The sequence below is a fragment of the Nomascus leucogenys genome, chromosome 18 (assembly GCF_006542625.1).
Source record: "Nomascus leucogenys isolate Asia chromosome 18, Asia_NLE_v1, whole genome shotgun sequence".
Lineage (NCBI taxonomy): Eukaryota > Metazoa > Chordata > Mammalia > Primates > Hylobatidae > Nomascus > Nomascus leucogenys.
Genome location: NC_044398.1, coordinates 100,283,637 through 100,302,146, shown reverse-complemented (window position 1 = coordinate 100,302,146; position 18,510 = coordinate 100,283,637). Strand labels below are relative to the sequence as shown.

Below are 18,510 nucleotides of genomic sequence, written 5' to 3'. Positions count from 1 at the left end.
GTGTGGAGACATCACACTTCCTGGTTGGGGACAGGGTGAAGAGGGTTGGTCCCCACCTCTGCCTTGAGCAGAGCTTCCAGTGGGTGAAGAAGTGGGGGTCTCCTGCCTGCCGGAAGGATGGGTGGGGCTTCCACATCGCAGCCCAGTAGAGTGGACTGACCCGTCTTCTGACCTCTGGCTCTTTGGAGGGACTGGCCTGAGGTGGGCCCTGGCAACCCCAGCCTCCTCTAAACCACCTCCCTGTAACATGCGGGACAGAAGCCCAAGCGGCATCTACGGAGGGCGGGTTCTGCCAGGCACAGAGGGCTCCAGCGTGATTGCCACTGGTTAATGACCTGCCACCCCTGCCCCCCCAACCTCTGGTGCCGTCCAAGGACTCTGACCCTAGTGCAGTGTCTGTAGGGAAGAGGAGCCATGGGGCTTCCGGCAGGCCGCATGCTGCTTCTGCTGCTGTGGCTGCTGCCAGGTGAGGGATGCGCCTCTGTCTTCCCCTCCCTCCCACCCCCTGACAGCCTGTGTGCTCCCCTTTGCTCTCTTGCTTTCCAGGGGCCCGTGGGGATGTGCTGCCTTCAGGTACCGTAGACATCTCATCCCTGCACTCAACCAGGCCCTACTCCTGGCCAGGGAGGACTGGCCCCAGGGGACATGCAGAGGCCCTTGGCCCTGGGAGCCTCATCCCGGGACATCAAGGGCAGAGGGATGTCAGAAGGTGTTAGGGGAAAGAGTGAGACCGGGAGGGAGGGGCTTTCTGAGAGGGAAGAAAGCTGAGGTCTCCCACCCGCCCAACCCTCTGCAGAATGCGGCCACTCCAAGGAGGCCGGGAGGATTGTGGGAGGCCAAGACACTCAGGAAGGACGCTGGCCGTGGCAGGTTGGCCTGTGGTTGACCTCAGTGGGGCATATATGTGGGGGCTCCCTCATCCACCCACGCTGGGTGCTCACGGCCGCCCACTGCTTCCTGAGGTGAGTGGCGCTGGGTGGGGGTGCTCCTCGCCCCTCCCCTCGGCGGCTGCCTGCAGTGGGCCGTGTTTCCGTTCCCCTCCCAGGTCTGAGGATCCCAGGCTCTACCATGTTAAAGTTGGAGGGCTGACACCCTCCCTTTCAGAGCCCCACTCGGCCTTGGTGGCTGTGAGGAGGCTCCTGGTCCACTCCTCATACCGTGGGACCACCACCAGCGGGGACATTGCCCTGATGGAGCTGGACTCCCCCTTGCAGGCCTCCCAGTTCAGCCCCATCTGCCTCCCAGGACCCCAGACCCCCCTCGCCATTGGGACCCTGTGCTGGGTAACGGGCTGGGGGTACACCCAGGAGAGAGGTAAGCGGAATATGCGCTCACCAGCCCCTACTCCTAGCCAGGGAGGGCCAGCCCAGGGACCACACGGAGCCAGCCTGAGTGTCTCCACAGACCTTGGTCCGCGTGTTTATCTTCTCTCCCCTCCCACCCCACCCTGAAGCTGGGAACACTTGGGGCAGGACCCATGCTGTCCAGACTGTGGGACTCCCCTTGGCCAAGGTGACCACCATATTGGATTTTGGGGATCTTGAGCCAGTGTCCAGGATTGTGCCCGTGTTGGGATGAATAAGCCAAGGCTAAGAGGTCATGAGATTAGCCAGGGTCATGGGAGAGGATCTGGGCTTGAGCCCTGCTCCCTGACCCCAGTGCCTCCTGGTTTGGGAGTTGAGAAGAGCAGGGTGGGTGGGCAGAGAAGAGGTAGGAGGTGCAAGCTGCCACCATCACAGGTGAGAGGGAAGAGGCTCACCTGACGGGGACGAGGCTTGAGCTGGGCTCAGGCTGGCCCCCCCATCACATCCAGCCCTGGCGAGTGTCCTTCAGGAGGTGGCTGTGCCCCTCCTGGACCCGAACATGTGTGAGCTGATGTACCACCTAGGAGAGCCCAGCCTGGCTGGCCAGCGCCTCATCCAGGATGACATGCTCTGTGCTGGCTCTGTCCAGGGCAAGAAAGACTCCTGCCAGGTGACTGCAGCTCCTGGTCACCCCATCCAGTTGTGTGGGCTCTTTAGGCTCACCCTGTCCTGGACTCTCTCCCCATGTCCCACACCTCAGGGTCTCCAGAGGGACTAGAGTCCTTGCCTAGCTCCTTGGCCTCAGCAGCAGATTCTCAAAGGCACTTGGGGCCCAGGTGTCTCCCTCAGTGCAGACCTCATGGGGCTCTCCCTCTCTCTCCCCCAGGGTGACTCCGGGGGGCCGCTGGTCTGCCCCATCAATGATAGGTGGATCCAGGCCGGCATTGTGAGCTGGGGATTCGGCTGTGCCCGGCCTCTCCGGCCTGGTGTCTACACTCAGGTGCTAAGCTACACGGACTGGATTCAGAGAACCCTGGCTGAATCTCACTCAGGCATGTCTGGGCCCCGCCCAGGTGCCCCCACGTCCCACTCAGGCACCTCCAGGTCCCACCCAGTGCTGCTGCTCGAGCTGTTGACCGCATGCTTGCTTGGGTCCCTGTCAACCAGCAGCCATGGAGTCCGGGATCCCCCTTCCGGTAGGATTGATGGAATCTAATAATAAAAACTGTAGGCTTTTTATGTGTATTTTATGTCTTTGCTTTTCTAGTAATTCGTTTCGATTGTACTTTAGAAAAACACTTGGCTGTGGTAGGTTGGGAGAGCATGGGGCCTGCCCCGGACAGTGTCTGCGGGACATCTTCATCGTTAGGGTCACGGTGTCCAGGCTTGCTCAGGACGGTCTTGGGCGATGTCTATCCTGTGATCCCTGTCCCTCTCAAAAGTGTCCCAAAAGTGGGAGGAAGAGTTATATAGTCACCGTGACTCAGCCAGTGCAAGAGCTGGAGCTCCCTGAAGCCCATGGATTTTCACTCTCAGGCATCCTTGTGTGGTTGCCATGGCCACCAGGTGTCCAATAATAGGCCTTGTTCTCCCAGCTCCGGCCCACGGAGTGTCCATACCCTCCCCCACCACCCTGTCCGCTGCTGACTGCAGCCAGTGGGGGCCCTGGGGGCTGTCCCAGGCATGAGCAGGGTCCTTGGGCGCTGTCCCAGGCATACAACAGGGGCTTTGAGGCCATCGCCAGTGTGGTGGGCAGCGCCCTCTGCCCGTGTCTTAGAAGCATGGCCAGAGCAGTGCCTGGCAGCGCCAGTTCCACACTTGCAGGGAGGGATCCCCTTGGAAGTTCGCATCCGGCGTCAGTTTCCCTGTGAGACAAGGTGGTTGGGCTTTCACTCCAGTTTGGTGCCAGGTCTGGGGGAAGGACCGTCTGCTTGGGTGGGGCACAGTCGGGCCAGCCTTTGTCCCGGCGCCACTCGCCTGCCCTGGAGGTGGCTGTTGGGAGCACCCCATGGAGGAGAGGGGCTTTGGGGTCACAGGTGAGTGGGCAGTGGAGCCATCACCCTGACGCCTCAGCCCTCCCAGGGGGCACCCTCAGCTGGGTGGCCTCTTAGAAAATGTAGGTTGTTTTGCTGCCCAAGAAGACTGGATGCTCTAGAATCATCTCTCCTTTTGCTGTGGGCCGCCTTCATAGGTCCTGTTCTCCCGCGACGGCCTCGCCTCCTTCCAACCCCTCTGCCTTCATCCCAGGATGGACGGCGTCCTGGAGGGACTCATTGGATCTGCCAGGAGCTCAGTGTCCTGGGTGGAGGTTTCTGGCCTCTCAGTTTCTCTGTTTGGTCTCACAACTTTCTCTTGCTAATCACTTTTATGCATCAGTTTGCTAATGGATTCTCCAGCTCTTCACTCATAAATAACTCCTTCCAGAAATCTAGTGAGGAGGGAAAGTGAAGGATTAAAACAAAATCCTCACTTCTGGATTTCTGCTTGAATGTTAGAGTTAAGCAGAGTCCTCCCTCACACAGGCCTGAAGCACCACGGATGTCTCAGAAGCACTCAGCCTCCCTCCTTACATATCAGCACCTTCAGTTTCTCTCTCCTTTTTTCTTTTGTGACAGGGTCTTGCTCTGTTGCCCAGGCTGGAGTGCAGTGGCTCGATCTCAGCTCACTGCAGCCCCGACCTCCTGGGCTTAAGCGATCCTCCCACCTCAGCCTACCTGGGAGTATACGTGCACACCACCACGCTCGGCTAATTTTTGTATTTTTAGTAGAGACAGGGTTTCACAATGTTGCCCAGGCTGGTCTTGAACTCCTGACCTCAAGTGATCCACCTGCCCCAGCCTCCCAAAGTGCTGGGATGACAGGTGTGAGCCACCGTGCCCAGCGACCCCCCAGTCTCTTCCCCAGATGACCTTGACCAGGGCTGCTGTGCCATCAGCCCTGTGCCAGGATCCACTCCCATCCAGGAGGCCCCTGTCCAGGCTGTGTGCCTGTCTTTGTGTAGATGTGTCTGTGTGTGGGTGTGTATTTATGTGTGTTTGTGTGTATTTGCCTGTGTGGATAGGTGTGGGTGTGTTTTTATGTGCATGTGTGTCTGTGTGTACATAAGTGTGTGTGTATTTGTGTACATGTCTGCGTCTCTGTGTATGTGTCTCTGTGGGGTAGGTGTGTGTATGTATGTGTCTGTGTGTGTGGGTGTGTGTGTCTGTGTGGGTATTTGTATGTCTGTGTATGGGTGTCTATTTGCATGTATGTATGTGTGTATGTGTGTGTTTCTGTGGTGGGTGTTTGTGTGTGAGTGTGTCTCTGTGTGGGTGGGTGTGTATTTGTGTGTGTGTTTGTCTCTACGTGGATATTTCTGTGGGGGGTGGATATTTGCGTGTATGTGAATGGGTGTGTATTTGTGTGTGTGTGGGTGTGTATTTGTGTGTGGGGGTGGGTGTGTATTTGTGTGCGTATGTATGTATGGGTGAGTATGTGTGTGTGTGCGTGTCTCTGGGTGGGCGTGTATTTGTTGGGAGGTGGGTGTGTATTTGCATGTATGTGAATGGGTATTTGTGTGTGAGTGTGTCTCTGTGTGGGTGGGTGTGTATTTGTATGTGTGTGTGTCAGTGGGTGTGTATTTGTGTGTCTGTGTGAGTGGGTATTTTTGTGTGTGTGTGGGTATTTGCGTGTGTGCTTGTCTGTGTGTATGTGTGTATGGGTATGTATTTGTGTGTCTCTCTGGATGGGTGTGTATTTGTGTGTATGTGTATATGGGTGTGTATTTGTGTGCGTGTGTGTCTGCATGTGTATTTCGTGTGTATGCTTGAATGGGTGTGTATTTGTGTGTGTGTGTGTGTGTGTGTGTGTGTGGTCCTCAGAACCCCCAACATTTCCTGGCAGTGGACAGCACGAACGCTCCTCAAACTCCATGGGCAGGGGAAGCCTTTTCTCTCTGAGGCATCCGACTTCTGCCAACGGTGAGTTAGAAGGAAGGGGCCTCAGCCAAACAGCAAAAGCCACAGAAGGATTTTCCATGCCTGACCTGGACTGTGGTGCACACAGAGCCCTCTTTGTCTTCTTTCTCTGGCCCCTCACACAGGTGCTGTTTGTAGGGGACTTAGGAGACTGCTGCTTCTGCTCGTGAAGCCCCTCCTGCCTGGAGCTTGTTGGAAAGACACAGAGGGTTCTCCTGGTGCCTGGGCCAGGGTGGGTGCGGGTCCAAGGGGGCGGTAGGGCAGACGTGAGTCCAGGTGGCATTCAAGGTGCTCCACTTCCTCCAGCAGCTCCTCTTAGGTCCCAGCTGCCTGGCCCACTCGGACTGCACGGCAGCCAGCACCAAGTATCTCTCAGTGGGACCCCCAGTTTGCTGGTTGGCCTGTCTGTGGGCCCAGTGGCCTGAAGGAGGCCTTGGGACTAGTGACACTGTTTAGAGACAGGTCAGGGCAGGAGCTGCACAGTTCAGTCATGTGTAGGAGGAAACAATTCAAACGCCCCTGCGAGACTGAGCCGGTCCGGGGATGAAGAAGTGGCCACAATGGACGCAGGTGTTCCAGAAGGCTGACAGGCTGACTTCTGTCCAAAGGCCAGAGCCGCCCGGGATTGGGGAACGTTTGGCCCAGGGGTGAGAAGCAGGAGCAGAGGCAGGGACCCAGCGTAGGACAAGCAGTTCCTTCCTCAGCCTGGAGCCCAGGGTGCAGGTCTGGCACGCGCCTTGTCTCTGAACTTGCAGTGAGTTGATGGCTTGTGTCTGATCTTGTAGTGAGTCGCTGAAAAGGAATTCTCAGGATTACAGCAGGTTCTGCCAGCGGCACTGTGTGCACGTGGACCTCGGAGTTCCAGGACAAGAAAATCACATGTTGTGGTGGCTGAAGTATTTGGGCACTTGGGACGCAGGGACTCTCAGTAAAGAACCTCCCCCCACAATGGTGGGACTGGGCCAACACCTGAGCAGGAAGTGGCAGGAGGACCGTGGGACTGGGGTTTAAATTCCATGACTCACTCGCTCAGCCTGGGCTTCCCTGTCTGTAAAAATGTGAGATTACAGACACCCCAAGGGTGTTTGTGGTGATTAAATGAGGCGTCCTTGTGTAAGCACTCACCATTGTGCCTGGTCCAAAATTGGATCGTGATGAATGCTAGTGTCTTTTCTTTGCTTTCCTTTTCTTTTTTTTTTTCTTTTCCTTTCTTTTTCTTTTTTTCTTTTTCTGAGACAAGGTTTCAGTCCTGTTTCTTAGGCTGGAGTGCAATGGCGCGACCTCAGCTCACTGCAGTCTCTACCTCCTGGGCTCAAGTGATTCTCCTGTTTTAACCTCCCAAGTAGCTGGGACTACAGGCCCACGCCACCGCTCCTGGTTATGTATTTTTGTAGATTGTAGAGGCAGGGTCTCGCCGTGTTGCTTTGGCTGGTCTTGAACTCCTGGGCTCAAGTGATCCATCCGTCTCGACCTCCCAAAGTGCTGGGATTACAGGTGTAAGGCACTGTGCCTGGTCCCGCTAGTGTGTTTTCTCTCTATCTATCCCCTCACCCAACCACCCACTTATCCATCTGTCCACTCACCCATTTGTCCATCCATCCACCCACTCACCCATCTACTGACTCGTAAGTTCATCCATCCATCCATTCATCTACCCACTCACCCACCCACCTACCCACCTACCCATCCACCCACCCACCCATCAATCCATCCACCTATCCATCCATCATTCCACCCACTCACCCACCTACCTAGCCATCTACTGACCTATCCATCCATTTACTGACTCACCCATCCATTCATCCATCCACCCATCCATCCACCCACCCATCAACCCATCCATCCATTCATCCACCCACCCATCCATCCATCCATCCATCCCCTCATCCCAGAAAAAAAAATCCAAATCATAGGAGACTTACTAGCACTCTAGTAATACTGGCACACATACTCAAAGCACTTCAGCAGAAACTGGTTTCCACAAGCAGTGCTTGGGACCCAGTTCTTTTCTTTTCTTTTCTTCTTTTTTCTTTTCTTTTCTCTTTTCCTTTCTTTTCTTTTTTTCCTCTCTCTCTCTCTCTTTCCCTTTCTTTCTTTCTTTCTTTTCTTTCTTTCTGACAGAGTCTCACTCTGTCACCCAGGCTGGAGTGCAGTAGTGCAATCTCGGCTCACTGCAACCTCCACCTCTCGGGTTCGAGTGATTCTGCTGCCTCAGCCTCCTGAGTAGCTGGGATTACAGGCGCACGCCATCACGCCCAGCAAATTTTTGTATTTTTAGTGGAGACAGGGTTTCACCATGTTGGCCAGGCTGGTCTCCAACTCCTGACCTCAGGCGATCCGCCTGCCTTGGCCTCCCAAAGTCCTGGGGTTACAGGTGTGAGCCATCCGCACCAGGCCAGGACTCAGTTTCTTTCATCACAGAATTTCTCATCCCTATGTAAACCTCATTGCGTTCTACCCATCTCCCAGCCCTCTCAATTCTCAGCTTCAAACACAGTCCTCTGGAAGCACTGAGGTCTAGTTTGTTTTGTCTCTTTTTGTGTCTTTCAAGTTGATCTGCACTTTTCTTTTTGGACTCCTTGGCTTGTCTTCAGAGAGACTCTTTCTTCCTTAAGGCAAACTTCAATGGCTGAATGTCCCATTTATCAATCTGTAGCCCTTTTGCATCTCTAAAATTCATTTTAAAATACTGGGAATAGATATGTCAAAATGTCAGCAGAGTGTATCTCTGGGTAATGGGAATTCTTTTTTATTTTCTTTCTTTTTTTTTTTTTTTTTGAGATGCCTCAGCCTCCGAAGTGGCTGGGATTACAGGCACACAGCATCAGGCCCAGCTAATTTTTGTATTTTTGTAGAGATGGGGTTTTGCCACGTTGTCCAGGTTGGTCTTGAATTCCTGACCTCAGGTGATCTGCCTGCCTTGGCCTCCCAAAGTGATGGGATTGCAGGTGTGAGCCACCGCACCCAGCTGGGAATTCTTTTTAATTTAGCTGTCTTTCCTAAAATTTCTGCAGTATACACGCATTACTTTTGTAATTGGAAGCATAATGCTTAAAATGACATTTCTGTTAAAAAAAAAAAAGTTAGCCAGGCATGGTGGCATGCACTGGTAGGCCTAGTTGCTTGGGAGGCTGAGATGGGAGGATAGCTTGATTTCAGGAGTTTGAGACCAGCCTGGGCAACACAGTGAGATCCACATAAAATTTTAAAACATTAGCCGGGCATGGTGGTGCTTGCCTGCGGGTGGTCCCAGCTACCCGGGAGCTGAGGTGGGCGGGGGTGGTGCAGTGAGCTATGATTCCACCACTGCCCTCCAGCCTGGGGGACAGAGCAAGACCCTGTCTCAAAAATGAAAGAAAGAGAGAGAGAGAGAGAGAAAGAGGAAGGAAGGAAGGAAGGAAGGAAGGAAGGAAGGAAGGAAGGAAGGAGAAAGAAAGAAAGAAAGAAAGAAAGAAAGAAAGAAAGAAAGAAAGAAAGAAAGAAAGAAAGAAAGAAAAGAGAGAAAAGAAAGAAAGAAAGAAAAGAAAGAAAGAGAGAGAGAGAGAAAGAAAGAGAAAGAAAGAAAGAAAGAAAGAAAGAAAGAAAGAAAGAGAAAGAAAGAAAGAGGAAGGAAAAGGGAAGGAAGGGAAGGAAGAAAAGAAAGAAAAAATATCACAGCATCCCCTCCCTGGCTGGTTAACCCTAGAGAGGTTGGAGACCAGGATCAGGGAGGGAAGGAGCTCAGATAAAATAACCTATGCCGCAGAGGATGGCAGGCGCAGACCCCCGGCTCAAAAGTTTGGAGGTTTGGGGAGCTGGAACTGCTCCGGCACCCCCACCAGATGCACAGGGTGTGTGAGGCAGAGCAGCAGCCTCTCAGGAGGGGGAGGGCAGGCCAGAGCAAGCTGCCCACGCTCCTCACAGCCACAGTGTTCCTTCCGGGCCCACGCTGCCCGGGGCTCTGTATCTGCCAGCTTGCTAGGCCTCATGCCCTAGGCCAGGGCTCTCAACCTTGACCTACTGAAGTTGGGACCAGATAATTCTTTCTTAGGAGGGTGGGGGGCTGTCCTGTGCCTCGCAGGACATGTGGCAGCATCCCTGGTGTCCGCCCACTAGAGACCAGGAACACTTCCCCCACCCCCATGTCCAAACAAAACTGTTTCCAGACAGGGCCCAAAGCTCCCCATTGCGGCCTGCAGTGCCCAGGGGAAGTCCCCGGCCCCCTGGGCCCTGCCGACAACTCAGCCCTGGCTTAGGGCAAAGTGGGCCTGCATGTGGAAGATGAGGGGCCCAGAGAGCCCTCCTGCAGGCCCCCTCCCCTGCTCCCCTTTCTCTCAACACAGACCTGCTCCTCCAGAGATGCAGCGCCCTCCTTCTACATCGGGGCAAAGAGCAGGGGAGAGTCAGGGGACCTGCATCCTCATGGGGATCACGGCCTCATGAAGGGGTGAGTGGGACTGGAGATTCCTGAGCTTGTTCCTCGCCATTTCTCCACAGAGGATTTCAAAACATGGGAGCCCCTGGAGCTGCCCCATCCTCCCCTCCCCGCCTTTACCTGACACTCCCCCCATCTCAGTTCCCCTGGCCTGACCTGGACACCCCAACATGGGGCCTGAAGTGGCACAGGCTTGGGTAGAGGCGGCGGAAGTCCTTATCGAGGCTGGAGAAAATGTGCGTGAGGTTCAGGGAGAAACCTCTGGAGGGAGGCTCCTCTCCGGGTTCGTCCTGGCTTCCTCGGGTACACCCAGTACCAAGTGACAGAAACCCTCTCACATGAGCAGGTGCTGAAAAGACCTGCCCTGCCTTCCCCTCACTGGAAGGATGCAATTCTGTCTCCCCCACTGGTCCTCTGCTCTGTCCAAGAAGGGCCAGGCTTTCCAGCAGGCCCAATCCTAACTGCCCCCACCAGTTTCTGCCTCTTGGGACCTATCCTTCTCTCAAAGTGCCCAAAGTATCTTGAGTTAGGTTCACCAGATTTAGTAAATAAAAACACAGCAAGCCTGGGCAACATAGCAAGACCTTGTTTCTACAAACAACAACAAAAGCCGGGCATGGTGGCATGTGTTTGTAGTCCCAGCTACTCAGGAGGCTGAGGTGGGAGGATCACCTGAGCCCAGAAGGTCAAGGTTGCAGTGAGCCATGATCGCGCCATTGCATTCCAGCTTGGGAGAAAAAAAAGAAAAGAAATAAAAGAAAAAATAAACACAAATGAAAGAAACTTACTAAAACAAATTTTTAAAGAATTAAATAGAACCTTGAAAAGTAAAAAGTAACTAATGGAGCCCTTGGGCCGGTCAGAGGGGAGGTCCCCAGTTGGCCCCAGGGACTTCTCATCCCTCTCGCAGAAAGGAAAGAGATTTCTCCTGCAAAGCAGCTGCCGATACGTGTATCAAAATGTTTTCTTTCTTTCTTTTTTTTTCTTGAGCTGGAGTCTCTCTCTGTCGCCCAGGCTGGAGTGCAGTGGCGTGATCTCGGCTCACTGCAACCTCCTCCGCCCTGGTTCAAGCGATTCTCCTGCCTCAGCCTCCCAAGTAGCTGGGACTATAGGCACACACCACCACGTCCCACCATGTCCGGCTAATTTTTGTGTTTTTAGTAGAGATGGAGTTTCACCATGTTGGCCAGGCTGGTCTGGAACTCCTGACCTCATGATCCACCCGCCTCGGCCTCCCAAAGTGCTGGGATTACAGGCGTGAGCCACCGTACTCGGCCCAAAATGTTTTCTTAAAAGTGTTCTCTGCCTGGGCTTTGATTATCAACACGTTGAATGGTAAGTCTGATCACCATAATTTTGAAGTGGTGACAGCTGTAAGTTTCAAGGTGTCTGTGACAACAGTATTTGATGTGGTCATTTCATGGGTGTTGCATGTGAGGTCACATTCATACCCATAGGAAACATGAAATTTTCAGTCAAGGGCAATAAAAAAAAAGAGGTAATTTTCCCCCCATCCCAGTTCATGGATTCTCTGAATTTTGATTTCTGATTTTTGTCCACAGACCCCAGGTTAAGAAGTGGCCCTCAACCAGCATTTAAAATTAAATAAAAATAAAAGTAGAGAACAGAAAAAAATCAGTGTGTATTTCATGCAGGAAGATGAAGCTGGGTTGTGAAATCTTTGCCTAGGTCTGGTGTTCAGGGGCCAGACTTTGCAGCTTGGTCACCTCAAGGTAAACCTCCAACTCTGCCTCTAAAGGCTGTGTAAGACAAGTCACTTTGCTCTCAGTTCCCCCGTTTCCTCATTTTGCAAATGATGATAATTGAAGTCCTGTCCTTCAATTGTTGTGGGTGGGGAGTTTGGGTGGAGCCCCTGAAATAGGACCTGGCCCTTCCCCTGATCACTGACTGGCTGTTGCATTAGATGGTCACTGGGTGTTTGGCTGTTGCATTAGATGGTCACTGGGTGTTTGGCTGTTGCATTACATGATCGCTGGGTGTTTGGCTGTTGCATTAGATGATCGCTGGGTGTTTGGCTGTTGCATTAGATGATCGCTGGGTGTTTGGCTGTTGCATTAGATGATCGCTGGGTGTTTGGCTGTTGCATTAGATGATCGCTGGGTGTTTGGCTGTTGCATTAGATGATCGCTGGGTGTTTGGCTGTTGCATTAGATGACCGCTGGGTGTTTGGCTGTTGCATTACACGTGTTGTTTCCTGTGTCTCAAGTAGGATCAATTTCTCTCTGTGGATCATGGTCCCAAAGGGCTGAAAACCGTGTCCCTGGAGGTCCCTGGAGGTCCCTGGAGCTCTGATCTTGGCAAGTGCCCATGTGGGCTTGGAGGCTTGGGAAGGGGACATGAAGAATGGGCCAGGTCCAGGGCTTGTACTGATTTCCTGTTGCTACTGTGACAAATTACCCCAGCCACCTGCATCTCCTGCCTTTGCTCATGTTGAGCCCTCAACCTGTAATGCCCTCCTCCCCTTGTCTCCACTTGGCCAATTGTCCTTCATCCTTTAAGACTTAGCTGAGACATTGCCTCCTCTAGGAAGACTTCCCTGAAGCACATCCCCCTCACCTCACCTCTGGGCAGGAGCCCACGCACAATGACCTGCATGTGTCCCCATCCATGCAGATGGCAAGTGAACTGCCACTATCTGCCTCTGCACCAGCCCCCACCACAGTGTATACGCACTCAGCTGAAACCTGGCCTCTTCTTTATACCCCCAGTGCCAGGGGAGCCTGGGGAGGACAAGGCCTTGGCACATGTTTGCTGAGTGAATGGACGAGTGAGTGGCTTCCCTGAGGCCCCTTGAGCACTCAGAGAATCCCGGACTGAGTGGCCCGCAGAGGCCCACTGGATGGGCCTGGGGTGAGGGACAGTGGGGAGTGGTGGCCTCGAAGCCTGACTCCTCAAAGACTGTGGGACTGGCACAGAGATCCACAGCACCCCTGAGGGGGTGGTGCTGCTCTCTTTCTGCCCTTGGCAGAGTCACCTTTGCCCTACCCCTCATCTCAGTTCACTGGGCTCCAGCACTGGGGCCTTTGTCTCTAAGGAGCAGGGAAGGCTTTGGTTGTACCCCAGATCCAAGGACCAATCCTGGATGCACTGATTCTGCAGAAGCTTTATTTATTGGTGGATTCAGATTCAGCATCCCGACTCAGTTACTCCAGTACCATCAGCCACCACCACCCAGATGGCCTCAGCTCAGATGGCCCCGTACCCCACCCTAGCCCCGTACCCCACCCGTGGTTGAATTTGATGTGTGTTCGAGAGCAACTGGTGGCTCAGTGGTCGGCTCCTCTACTGGATAATTCCATTCAAAGCCAATGCTCTTGATGCCAAGGAGTCCATACTGGCCATAGATGCCCACCAGCACCTGCCCCTCTTGGCTGGGGTAGGCAGAGAAGATCTGGCCATCAAGGTTCCCAAAATAGAAATAGCGGTCCCTGCTGGTGTACATGACCATACCCCGGAGGAAAGCTTGGAAGGCAACAAAGACTTTTGTGATGTATTCGCCTGGCTCCAGGGTGACTTCCTGGGTATTCCCACCTAAGGCGCCCAGTTTCACGTCCCAGGAGTCTCCAAGTTTCACCTGGACACTGGGAGAGAGGCAAAGCTTTGGACGCCCAGATCTGGGATGGCCCAGCACATCCCAGGTCCTCAGCGCCCCCATCCTCCTTCCCGGGATGCAGAGAGTCCAGCGCCATCAGACTTTGGGTCCCTGACGCAGACTCACTGGTCCACCCTGGTTCTACCACTTTTGGGCCCTGTGATCTTGAGCTCGTTACCCAGCCTCTCCGGACTCAGTTTCCCCATCTGCAAAGCAGGTGTGACTTTTGGGAGGAGTCACTGAGACCCTAACAGGGATAGCTCCGCGCAGTGCCAGGTCCCCGTGACCCAGAAGGCACCAGCTGCTGTCACTGTGGCCCACATATGAGCTGCCTCTGGCCGAGCCTAGACCTCCCTAGCCTTAGTCACTCCGAGCAGAGCAGCTCACAGGCCGAGGGGCAGGTGACTTCCCACACTCGCCAGCCCTTCCCCGACGGGGCTCATCTTCACCCGTCCCTCACCCTGGTGCTCTCCCAGGATGCACCCCTCCGGCTCGCCCCGCCCACCTCTGTCTCCTCTGCTGTTGGGCTTCTCTCCCCTCTCCCAAGACCCCAGAACTTCTAAGTGCAGGGCAAAAATCCATCCCAGACCTCCAGCAGAGACACCTCGATATTAACGAAATGGCCCTGGATTTCTGCCTCTAACACTTCTGCTGACTCATGTTCAGTCAGTGGTCCACTCTGACCCTTACCTTCTGTCTTCTTTGACAGTCATCGGACAGACTTTCCCCTGACTTTTCTATCAGGCATGGGGACAGAATGGCCATTTTTGGTTGAGTTGAGCTTGGGTTGAAGGGAGAAGGTAGGGAGGGCGGTCTGACCTTCTCTGCTCAAGCCAGGAAGCATCGGTGGTAGCCAGGCATTTGTGGGAAAAGTGGCTACGGGTGCCTACCCCCTGCCCCGAGTTCCTGAAACTGTGGGATGGGAGGGGACATGGCGTTGGGTCCATGACCATGGCCCTACTCACCTTTTCACCAGGAGAAGACCCACAGACACCCGCAGCCCTGTGAGGTCGTGGTCATAGTCTTCCGTGGTGGTGAAATACTTGCCCCCTCCAGGGCCGTACATCTCTGCAGGAAAGAGAGACCCAAAGGGAAGAAAATCCCCACACGGTGATATGGGGGTGACCTCTGCCACAACAGGGGACCCCGCCCCTCCAGGCAGACAGGATGGTTCTGTGACCAGAGTTAGTCTGGGACCAGGGCCGGGTGAGTCCCTGGCTCTCCCGGAGGGAGGCAGGGGAGGTTGAGGGCAGACCCCGCCGACTTACTCCCTGCCCAGGTGGGGCCCCCCAGGAGGGCAAGCGTGAGCAGCAGCAGCATGGCCTCTGGCCGGCGCATCCCAGGGCTCTGCGGGAAGAAGAGAGGCCTCCTGACTCCAAAGCAAGGCCAGTGTGACTTTGCCAGTCCCCACCCATGGAGCCAAGCACCTTACCTCGCCTGTGACTGGGCGTCTGGTTGTGCCGGGCACCCTCCACATCGCCTTTATTCTCTCCTGGGCCCTCTGGGCCCCCATCCAGAAGGAAGGAGCGAGGGGCCACCAGGGGGACAGGAAGGAGCTGGCCACGGGGCTATTCCTGGGGGAAGGCCCAGGGCCAGCCTCGGGGAGGCTCCCGGATGTGCGGTATTTGCTGTCTTGGCTATGCAGCCTACATAAACAGAGCTGGGGACAGTGACAGGCATTTAACAGTCATCTCTGGGCTCTCTCCAGTCAGCACTGGCACCGACTTGGATGGCAGAGGTGGGGACAGTCTGGCTTATCCAGCTCAGCCTGATGGCTTCCACCCGAGGGTGGAGGGTCAAGGGTCCACAGAAGCTCCGTGGGGCCCACTCCTGCCGTGGGCGACCTGGAGTCAGGGCCTCCTTCAGACTCAGGCAGCACCTGGTGCCTGGCAGGCTTCCTGGGACCCAGGCCGAGCTTGACGCGGGCCCTGAGAGAGCCTGAATGGACCACCCAGCCCTTTGTGTCCTGCGCCCTGTGCAACAGGCGCACCAGGCACTGGGCCTCAAGGCACTGCCCTTAGAGGCTGCCTGGGTCTCTCCTCTGTGCTGTATCTGGGTGGAGCCGGTATGAGCCAGTGTTCAGGGACTCAGAGGCCATGGGAGGGAAGGACACAGAAGGTGCAGTCCGAGCCACGATGTGAGGCAGAGGGCCTGGGGAGCGCGACCCCCCAGGCTGGTCCTTCCGAGGAGGAGTCGGCCCTCATCTGGGGGGGGAACTGGCGCTTCTCCAGGGCTTGGTCCCGGGGGCGCTGCTGGTTTTCTGTCTCACTCCTTCACCCCTCAGCCCCTCTTGTCAGGGAGGCCTGTGCAGGCGGATGCCTGTGGGCAGAACGCCATCACCCTCAGACGCCAGCTGAGAAAAGCTCATGTTTGGAGATGTCTCATCCCAAGGACCCTGAAGGACCCAGGGCATTGGGAAGGAACTGGAGTGTGCAGAAGAGTTGGGGTGTCGGATAAGGATCGGGGAGAAGAGATAAAGGCTGTCGGATGCCCAAGCGAGGAGGGCACGAGGGGACAGATTGCAGCTCAAGCCCAGTTCCATGCGTGTCCTCAGGACACCTCTTGTGTGTGTTCCGGGGGCTGAAGCTCCGCAGGGCCTGTGACCGCTGGGAGCAGCCATAGGGCCGTGATCACCAACACAGGACCCTGGAGGCAGACGCGGGTCCAGCCCGGCTTCCTGACGTAGTGGGGCTGGGATCTGTGGGCACTTGCTTCACCTCTCTGGGCCTCTGTTCTGTGTGGATAACAACAGAACCTCCCCCTGAGGGTGCTCAGAGGAGCCAAGATCCTCCCCCCGGGGCTGGCTGCCCTGAGCCTTAGACTTTATGCCTTGGGGGAGAGTGTACAACGTTAATTTTTGCAAAGAACAAAAGCTGAGAAATCACGGGCGCATCCACCTGGAGACGCCGAGAGCCCGGGTGGTGAATCCCTGGCTGTGGAAAACATGGGTGGAGAGGGTGGGGGACACTCCCACTGCACACCCATCCCCCAGGGAAACAGGCTGGAATACCAGTGTGTGTGGACCCCACATGCTTCCCAGGAAGATGGGTGCGGAGAAGGGCTTTGTGCATGCACAGGTCTGGCTCTGGAAGTGCTGGCTCACCAGGAATGGGGACGCTGGTCTCATCGGGATGAGAGTGGGAAGGGGCTGTGGGAGGCGCAGGACTTTCATGACTTGAACCAGGTGCCTGCACCAGGGGTGGCGAACTATGACCCGGCCAACCACCACCTGTTTCTGCCCAGCCCACGAGCAAAGAATGCCTCCTACATGTTAACATTCTTAGGAAACATTCAAAAGAACGATGTCTTGTGGTCCATGAAAATTCTTTGAAATTCCCATGCCCCAGTTCCTAAGTCAAGCATCACTGGCCCACAGCCGCCGTGCGCTCATTGGCATGTGGCCTGTGGCTGCCTTCATGCTTGCACAGAAGCTCACACGGCTGTGACAGAGACCTGCAGCCCCTGAACCTAAAATTGTACCATCTGGCCCTTCACACAAAACGTCCGCCCACCCCTGGTTGACACCTATTCGCAAAGAACCACCAAAGCCCTGTCCATTGTGCTGGATGGCAGAGTCAGGAAGGGGGCTCCCCATGACACCCCAGTCCCGACGGGGCAGGAGCAGAGCAGCACATTAGCCTTGGCACCTGGCCCTTGTTCTGGCGCCTGCACCATCTCCCTGGAGGTGCTGGTCAGGGCTGGCTTCCCACTGACTACTGTTTCAAGGTGAGGCCCCAATTGCACCTCTCTGCACCCCCTCAAGTGCTCCTCTGATTTCGGGGGAAGCAGAGCCCAGGCCGGGGGAGGATCAGCGGAGCCCCTCTCAGGAGGAGCCTCCTTTAGGGAGGTGGAGGTGGAAGAGGCCAAGCCCTTGGCCAGCACAGCTCTGGGAGGCAGGAGCTCAGAGGTGGCACAAAGGGGCTGTGTTCTTGCCCCAGCCCTGCCTGAGGGCGACTTTCCATGTTTTGCTGGCAGTTCAGGGGCCTTCTTTCTAACTCCAGGCTGGCAGGGTTTGATGCCCAGAAGGAAAGTCATCTGAGCCAGGACTCCAGAAGCACTAGCTGGGGTTGGGGGGACTTGGAGGAAGAGAGTGCACACTGGAGGGGATGTTCAGATGGTGTGAACATGGGGATCACACGTGCTGGTTCACACATGTGCACTTGAAGATGCATGCACACACATGCACCCAGACACACGCCCACCCAGCCTCTCCTGCACGCGGGGGACATGCACACACGAGGACACTCCTCCTCACCTGCCTGCCTGACCTGGGGAAGAAGCCCACCTGCTGGGAGACACCCCCCCCCCTCCACCCTCCATCTGCCCTGGCCCAAGTGCTGGCCCTCAGCCCGTGCCCAGGGAGACTCAACACAGGCCCTTTGTCCCTTGGGATCAGGGCTCCCAAAAGAGGGATTTACTGAGCATTTATTTCCTGCCCGGGGCACGCCCCAGTCCTCATTCTGCCAGGAGAAGGAAACAATGAGGCCTTCTCCTGCCCGCAGAGGTGGCCCCGGGCCGGCTGGCCCTTGTGTGTCAGGAGTCGGGTTAGGGCCACAAGCCCCTGCCTCCCTGCCCTCCAGGTGTGGGGCTTGGGAAGACCCCTCTGTGGCTGTGCAGCCTGAGGCCCAGCAGACAAGAGGGTCTCCATCTGTACCCACTCAGTTGGCGGGGCCTCCCTGTGGCCTGGGGGCCAGGCTGGGCCTCTGCGGGAAGCCCCCAGCCTCACTGGAGGCAGGAACACGAGTCCCTGGCTTGGATCTCTGGTTAGGACGGTCCTGACTGAGACTGAGCAGTCAGGAGCTGTTTCCTCCCAGGGCCTCGGCGGCTCCCTGGGACTCAGTAACCAGAGGGAAGGTCCTGCTGGCTGGGGGAGGGGCAGGATCAGAAGTCCAGGGGCCTCTGTCCCAACCCCACCAGGCCGACGCTGGGCTGTACATGTGGACTTGCCCTTGAGCAGCTGCTGCTGGGGAAAGCGGCCCTGAGGGAAGGCACCGCAGCCTTGTGCTCCTGAAACCACAGCTCTCGCATGCCCGCGGCACATTCACTGAGTTCCCGTTGATGCCACGCCTGTGCTAAGCATTTTTTTTTTTTTTTTTTTTAGAGACGAAGTCTGTCTCTGTTGCCCAGGCTGGAGTGCAAGTGGCTCAATCTCGGCTCACTGCAACCTCCACCTCCTGGGTTCAAGCGATTCCCCTGCCTCTGCCTCCCGAGTAGCTGGGATTA

General features: G+C 55.7%; 2 protein-coding genes across 2 annotated transcripts; one reads left to right on the top strand and one right to left on the bottom strand.

Moving 5' to 3' along the window:
• The first annotated feature begins 414 nt into the window (after positions 1–414).
• LOC115831170 (serine protease 30-like) lies at positions 415–9,690 on the top strand. Its single transcript, XM_030797791.1, has 9 exons — positions 415–466; positions 547–573; positions 797–962; positions 1,046–1,314; positions 1,814–1,974; positions 2,191–2,500; positions 2,958–3,052; positions 3,203–3,340; positions 9,583–9,690. The coding sequence occupies exons 1-9, from the start codon at positions 415–417 to the stop codon at positions 9,688–9,690; spliced, it is 1,326 nt and encodes a 441-aa protein (XP_030653651.1).
• A 3,088-nt stretch (positions 9,691–12,778) lies between these two features.
• On the bottom strand, positions 12,779–14,870 carry ZG16B (zymogen granule protein 16B). Its single transcript, XM_003269068.3, has 4 exons — positions 14,720–14,870; positions 14,556–14,634; positions 14,253–14,355; positions 12,779–13,276 (listed from the first exon to the last, which is right to left on the bottom strand). The coding sequence occupies exons 1-4, from the start codon at positions 14,798–14,800 to the stop codon at positions 12,904–12,906; spliced, it is 636 nt and encodes a 211-aa protein (XP_003269116.3). The 5' UTR covers positions 14,801–14,870; the 3' UTR covers positions 12,779–12,903.
• Positions 14,871–18,510: the final 3,640 nt, after the last annotated feature.